The 6,769-nt window shown below is 53.4% G+C and overlaps 1 protein-coding gene across 2 annotated transcripts in view; it reads left to right on the top strand.

Moving 5' to 3' along the window:
* The window catches only part of TUB (tubby bipartite transcription factor), a 49,981-nt gene extending 47,070 nt beyond the window's left edge, over positions 1-2,911 (top strand). For both annotated transcript variants that reach the window (XM_018573881.1, XM_018573880.1), the window contains one exon: positions 2,356-2,911. In XM_018573881.1, the coding sequence (XP_018429383.1) occupies positions 2,356-2,489 (134 nt within the window). In that variant the 3' untranslated portion in view covers positions 2,490-2,911. The remainder of the gene's footprint in view (positions 1-2,355) is intronic.
* The last annotated feature ends 3,858 nt before the right edge of the window (positions 2,912-6,769 follow it).

Below are 6,769 nucleotides of genomic sequence, written 5' to 3'. Positions count from 1 at the left end.
GGGGGGGAGGGGGGGCTTTCCACTCACCTCATAGTCCTAGCCGACCTGAGACAATGAGACTGTCACAGGTCGGCTCAGTAGAACGGGAAGTGAGAGAACACATACTGGCGTTCGCTCACTTCTCGATCCTGTCACGGCTCTCTGCCGTGACAGGGGAGGGGCTGGATTCCCCCCTCCCCGCTCCGATCTGGCTGACTGGACGGGAAAGGGGGCGGGTACAGCTGGCTCTGCCTCTAGATAGGCGGAGCCAGCTGTCAGTCACGCAGCTGGGCGGCTCCCGGCACAATTGTCGGGATCCACTTCGGCTGCGGCGTCTCAGTATATAGGGAGCTACAGCTTGCGGTATACTGAGCCTAGGGTGACGGGAGGACGCTAGTTTGTGTCCTCCCGTTACCCTAAGGAGAACTATGGGGAAAAGACCTAACCCCATAGTTCTCTTTTAAGGTGTAGAAGGACCGTTGAGTCCTGACCTGTAGAAATGATCCTCCTATGTTCATGAGCTGAGAGGTTGTTCAGGTCTTTGCATCCCTCCCTGCACTGCACGGCATATACCCAGTTACTTCTCTTGTGGCTGTGTGTTGGTCTTTTGGATGTTCCGGCTTCTGGCTCCTGGTATTGTTGGGCTTGAAGGACACATAGTGACAGGTTTATAAAAAATCCCTTTTGAGTTTGTCTCCGGCTCCATACTGGATCTCATAAAAATGTGAAAAGGGCCACCGCACACCACATACCTCCGGTGGCAAACAATTGGTCAGCAGCCCGGCCTACACTGGAGGTGCAATGAATAAAGTAGAATATGTCCGTCACTCTTAGTTATCTGAAGTCCTCATGTGGCCCCTGGATGAGGGTAGACTGACGTGTTCCTGAATTGCCTCTCACTGGTGTTTACTATTCATCTCTAAGTGCTGGTTCACACCTGGGCTGATCGAAGCGCTGAAAAACGCTCAGCAAGTGAAATCCCATACTTTCCTATGGTCATGGTTCCCACCTGGGCGTATTTCAGCGCGTAGAAACGCCCTACGCCCAAACAAGTACAGGAGCTTCTCTGGGGCGTATTTCTGCGCCTATCCATTGGTATTCCCGAGTGTGGCTCGGGGTTAAAAAAGCGGTAAAACTAGAAAAAATGGTACCTGCATGAATCTATAACCGGCCTTTATAGCAGGGCGCACATTGGGAAGGCTTACAACAATACAAAACACAAAAATTCCCCAGCCTCAGCCTGCCAGCCAGCCTGCAACCAAACAAGTAGCCCTGTCAACAGTATGCGTTAAAATCAGAGGTTTTAGTTGCACAAACTTTTGGCCAAAAATATGTAGAAACCGCACCGCCGCGCCAAGGCACCTCTGCAAAGTGCGGTCCTAACTCTCTGTATCCGAGTCTCCAAGTGTGAGCATATTAATGAAGTGGATACATTTACATGCAGGTGTACCTGGAGGTAGCCAACTCCTCCTAATAAGGTGCAGGGACGCACTGGGGGCCCAGCAACCAAAAATGCACGCTGGGACTGAGGCTGGGGAATTTTTGTGTTTTGTATTAAAAAAGCGGTAACCCCCGAGCCACACTCGGGAATACACAGCGTAGGTCTTACCTTGTCCGCGATCCCCGCTGTGTCCTCTGGCCGCTTCCGGGTTTCGTCCCTTGCGAGCGTCCGCGTCGCAGGGGGGCGGAACCGGCGGGAAGTTTGAAAGTTAAAAAAAAAAGAAAAAAAAAATCATACCGCCAGGGAGGTATAAAAACGAGCGTCGAACGCGCGTTTCACTGAACTAAAAAACGTGCTGAAAAACACCCTAAAACGCGCCTATAGCAACGCCCAGGTGTGAACCCAGCCTAAGGGGAGTTAGGCACCCCCTCCCCCCCCATAGTTCTCCTTTAAGCAAAAGAGAACTCTTCTTTTTTTTTTTTGGGCGCTCAGCAATTTACACCATAGCAGTTTGTGATCTCCAGTGATTACATGCGCGCAGTGCAAGCTTCTTCTTTATTGTAAGAAAACAAACTTGAGGTCACTTATCTTTTTTTCTTCAAGAGGATTCTCTTGAATCACTCCATGCACCTAAACGTTGACATAAGACTTGCAGGAGCAGTCTCTTAGTGTTGACCGGTGGTAAGAGAAGGTACATGGGTTTGCTTACAGAATGAGAGCATAGGGTGGTCCTCGCTGGTGATGCTGGTCTGTAGTCCAATGAGAGTCAGGAAAAGGGGCAGGGGGTGGAGCCTGCAGATCTGTTTTCATCCTCAGCCCTATAATACAGCAGGGGGGCGGAGCACATGGTCATGTGACCTGGGCTGTGAATTATGTTTTTTCTCACACGTATCTTGTTGCTGTTTGCCGCCCTGACCTGTCGTTTTCTCTTTCAGCGGACTACATTGTCATGCAGTTTGGCCGCGTAGCAGAGGACGTGTTTACAATGGACTACAATTACCCCATGTGCGCCCTGCAGGCGTTCGCCATAGCCCTGTCCAGCTTTGACAGCAAACTGGCCTGCGAATAACCAGGAGAAGAATCCTCCTGAAAAACCAACAACAAAAAAACAACAACCCGCGGCCGCCTACTTGTGTCTTACTCTCCCTGTTCTACGGGCCCAAAAGACTTTGATCATACAGTGTATTTTGTTCTGTTGCCATATGTGAAGAGGGGGAAAAAAAAAATGTAGTGTTTACACACGGCTATATTTCTATTTCTGGGAAGTCTTTTTGTAAATAGGCGTGCGTCCGCTCGCCGAGCGTCTTGTGATACTTTCCTTGGGGGAACGTCAAGCTGGTGGCACCCGGCGTGGAAACGGTCGTTCTATTTTTGTATTTGTTTTTTGTCGGAGAGCTCGATGGGTTTGGTGAGGGGGGACCCGGAGCTTTAACCAAACCCATGGACCGGGGGGGGGACGCAATGCCACCGACCTGCTAAGCAGCTGACCCCGCCCCCCTGTTTTGGTAAGGCGAGGAGAACCAGCCCTCCAGCCGCTGAGGGGCTTCAGGGCTCAGCCTCTTTACTTTTTCTTTCTCAAAAGGACCAGAAAACCTGAAACAAAAAGTTCCTTTTGTGTGAGAGAACTCCCGATAACGTTCCCATCAAATTCTATAGCAAAGATAAACAACATTTGAATCCCGCTGCTGACGGCCCGGAGATGAGTGCGAGTGCAAAAAATCTGCGGCCGGGAATTTTATGGGGAACCTCGTGTGCTGAATGTTCCAAGTTTTCAAACGCTTTCACGTCGCAGTCCACTTGTCTCGGTCATTTGTGTTCTCAGGGTTCGGAGAAATAACTAAAACTTCTGTCTGAGCAATGATGTCAAGAGATGGACCATGATAAGTGCAAACTGTTCTAATGTTACCGGCGGTACATAGCATGAGAAGGGGGAGTGTCTGGTACATAGCATGAGAAGGGAGTGCGTCCGGTACATAGGATGAGAAGGGGGAGTGTCTGGTACATAGGATGAGAAGGGGGAGCGTCCGGTACATAGGATGAGAAGGGGGAGCGTCCGGTACATAGGATGAGCAGGGGGAGCGTCCGGTACATAGGATGAGAAGGGGGAGCGTCCGGTACATAGGATGAGCAGGGGGAGCGTCCGGTACATAGGATGAGAAGGGGGAGCGTCCGGTACATAGGATGAGCAGGGGGAGCGTCCGGTACATAGGATGAGAAGGGGGAGCGTCCGGTACATAGGATGAGCAGGGGGAGCGTCCGGTACATAGGATGAGAAGGGGGAGCGTCCGGTACATAGGATGAGCAGGGGGAGCGTCCGGTACATAGGATGAGAAGGGGGAGCGTCCGGTACATAGGATGAGCAGGGGGAGCGTCCGGTACATAGGATGAGAAGGGGGAGCGTCCGGTACATAGGATGAGCAGGGGGAGCGTCCGGTACATAGGATGAGAAGGGGGAGCGTCCGGTACATAGGATGAGCAGGGGGAGCGTCCGGTACATAGGATGAGAAGGGGGAGCGTCCGGTACATAGGATGAGCAGGGGGAGCGTCCGGTACATAGGATGAGAAGGGGGAGCGTCCGGTACATAGGATGAGCAGGGGGAGCGTCCGGTACATAGGATGAGAAGGGGGAGCGTCCGGTACATAGGATGAGCAGGGGGAGCGTCCGGTACATAGGATGAGAAGGGGGAGCGTCCGGTACATAGGATGAGCAGGGGGAGCGTCCGGTACATAGGATGAGAAGGGGGAGCGTCCGGTACATAGGATGAGCAGGGGGAGCGTCCGGTACATAGGATGAGAAGGGGGAGCGTCCGGTACATAGGATGAGCAGGGGGAGCGTCCGGTACATAGGATGAGAAGGGGGAGCGTCCGGTACATAGGATGAGCAGGGGGAGCGTCCGGTACATAGGATGAGAAGGGGGAGCGTCCGGTACATAGGATGAGCAGGGGGAGCGTCCGGTACATAGGATGAGAAGGGGGAGCGTCCGGTACATAGGATGAGCAGGGGGAGCGTCCGGTACATAGGATGAGAAGGGGGAGCGTCCGGTACATAGGATGAGCAGGGGGAGCGTCCGGTACATAGGATGAGAAGGGGGAGCGTCCGGTACATAGGATGAGCAGGGGGAGCGTCCGGTACATAGGATGAGAAGGGGGAGCGTCCGGTACATAGGATGAGCAGGGGGAGCGTCCGGTACATAGGATGAGAAGGGGGAGCGTCCGGTACATAGGATGAGCAGGGGGAGCGTCCGGTACATAGGATGAGAAGGGGGAGCGTCCGGTACATAGGATGAGCAGGGGGAGCGTCCGGTACATAGGATGAGAAGGGGGAGCGTCCGGTACATAGGATGAGCAGGGGGAGCGTCCGGTACATAGGATGAGAAGGGGGAGCGTCCGGTACATAGGATGAGCAGGGGGAGCGTCCGGTACATAGGATGAGAAGGGGGAGCGTCCGGTACATAGGATGAGCAGGGGGAGCGTCCGGTACATAGGATGAGAAGGGGGAGCGTCCGGTACATAGGATGAGCAGGGGGAGCGTCCGGTACATAGGATGAGAAGGGGGAGCGTCCGGTACATAGGATGAGCAGGGGGAGCGTCCGGTACATAGGATGAGAAGGGGGAGCGTCCGGTACATAGGATGAGCAGGGGGAGCGTCCGGTACATAGGATGAGAAGGGGGAGCGTCCGGTACATAGGATGAGCAGGGGGAGCGTCCGGTACATAGGATGAGAAGGGGGAGCGTCCGGTACATAGGATGAGCAGGGGGAGCGTCCGGTACATAGGATGAGAAGGGGGAGCGTCCGGTACATAGGATGAGCAGGGGGAGCGTCCGGTACATAGGATGAGAAGGGGGAGCGTCCGGTACATAGGATGAGCAGGGGGAGCGTCCGGTACATAGGATGAGAAGGGGGAGCGTCTGGTACATAGGATGAGAAGGGGGAGTGTCTGCTCTTCTGGGTTCTCTTATACTATATAGCTATCAGTATGTGGACACCTGACCATCACACCTACTATATGGCCAAAAGTCTAAGGGCCCTGCTCCAAATCATGGAGTTCAGGTGATCCTCCATCATACAAAGACATTGTAGACAATTGTGCTCCTGCAGCCTTGTGGTCACAGTTTAGTGAAGACTCTTTTCTGTCCCCCCCATGACTGTCCCCTGTGTACAAAGCTCCATAAAGACATGGGGGGGGGGACCAGTCTGGTGGAGGAACTCGAGTGTCCTGTACAGACTCAGAGCCCGGACCTCAACCCTACTGAGCACCTCTGGGATAAATTGGCCGCCGATTGTGAGACCGATCTCCTCATCCAACATCAGTGCCTGACCTCACAAACGCTCTTTTGGCTGAATGGGAACACATTCCGACAGACACCCTCCAAAATCTGGTGGAAAGTCTCCCCAAAATATTGGAGGCTGCTATAGCTGTAAAGGGTGACAACTTTATTTTAATCTCCAAGCTACATACAGACATGGTGTGATCAGTCTGGTGGAGGAACTCGAGTGTCCTGCACGGAGCCCCGACCTCATCCCTACTGAGCACCTCTGGGATGAATTAGAACACTGATTATGAGCCGGGTCTTCTCATCCAACATCAGTACCTGACCTCACAAATGGGACAAATTCCCTCAGACACCCTCCAAAATCTTATGGAAAGCCTTCCCAGAAGAGTGGAGGGTGTTCACAAAGGGGGCGATTAATAGCTATGGGGGAGGGGAGGGAGGGGGGCAAATCCATATCAATGGCCATTATCCTGTAATGGGATGTCTAACAAGCACATAGGGGTGTGATGGTCGGACGCCCGCAGACTTTTGGAACTTTTCCCAAGAGAGACATGGGAGGCGGCCATTGCTAGTTTCTTGGCTGCCATGTTCATCCTCCTGTTTCCATGATTCGCACCGCTTGTCTGGAACAAGAATGCAGATGATGGGGTGTGTGACTTTCCAGGTGTGTACACTTGTTTCAGGTCAGTGACTCAAACCTAACTGAACCCATTTGGTTAGAAGTCTTAGGTTGGCAATGGCAGCCCCCATGGGGTCTCTTGGGAAAGTTTTGCTTTAAAGGGCAACACAAGTCCTTTGACGTCATATTTAAAAGGAGAACTATGAGGTGGGGGGGAGGGGGGTGCTTTTCACTCACCTCATAGTTCTAGCCGAGCTGTGACAATGAGACTGTCACGGGTCGGCTCAGAAGATCGGGAAGTGAGGGAACACATACCAGCGTTCGCTCACCTCTCGATCCTGTCACAGCTCTCTGCCGTGACAGGGGAGGGGCTGGATTCCCCCCTCCCCGCTCCGATCCTCCAGCGCTGACTGGTGGAACGGACGGGGGAGGGGGCGGGTACAGCTGGCTCTGCC

The sequence above is a fragment of the Nanorana parkeri genome, unplaced genomic scaffold, assembly GCF_000935625.1.
Source record: "Nanorana parkeri isolate BGI_ZX_2015 unplaced genomic scaffold, ASM93562v1 scaffold2591, whole genome shotgun sequence".
Taxonomy (NCBI): domain Eukaryota; kingdom Metazoa; phylum Chordata; class Amphibia; order Anura; family Dicroglossidae; genus Nanorana; species Nanorana parkeri.
Note: the sequence above shows the minus strand (reverse complement) of the source record. Positions and strands in the feature narration are given on the sequence as shown.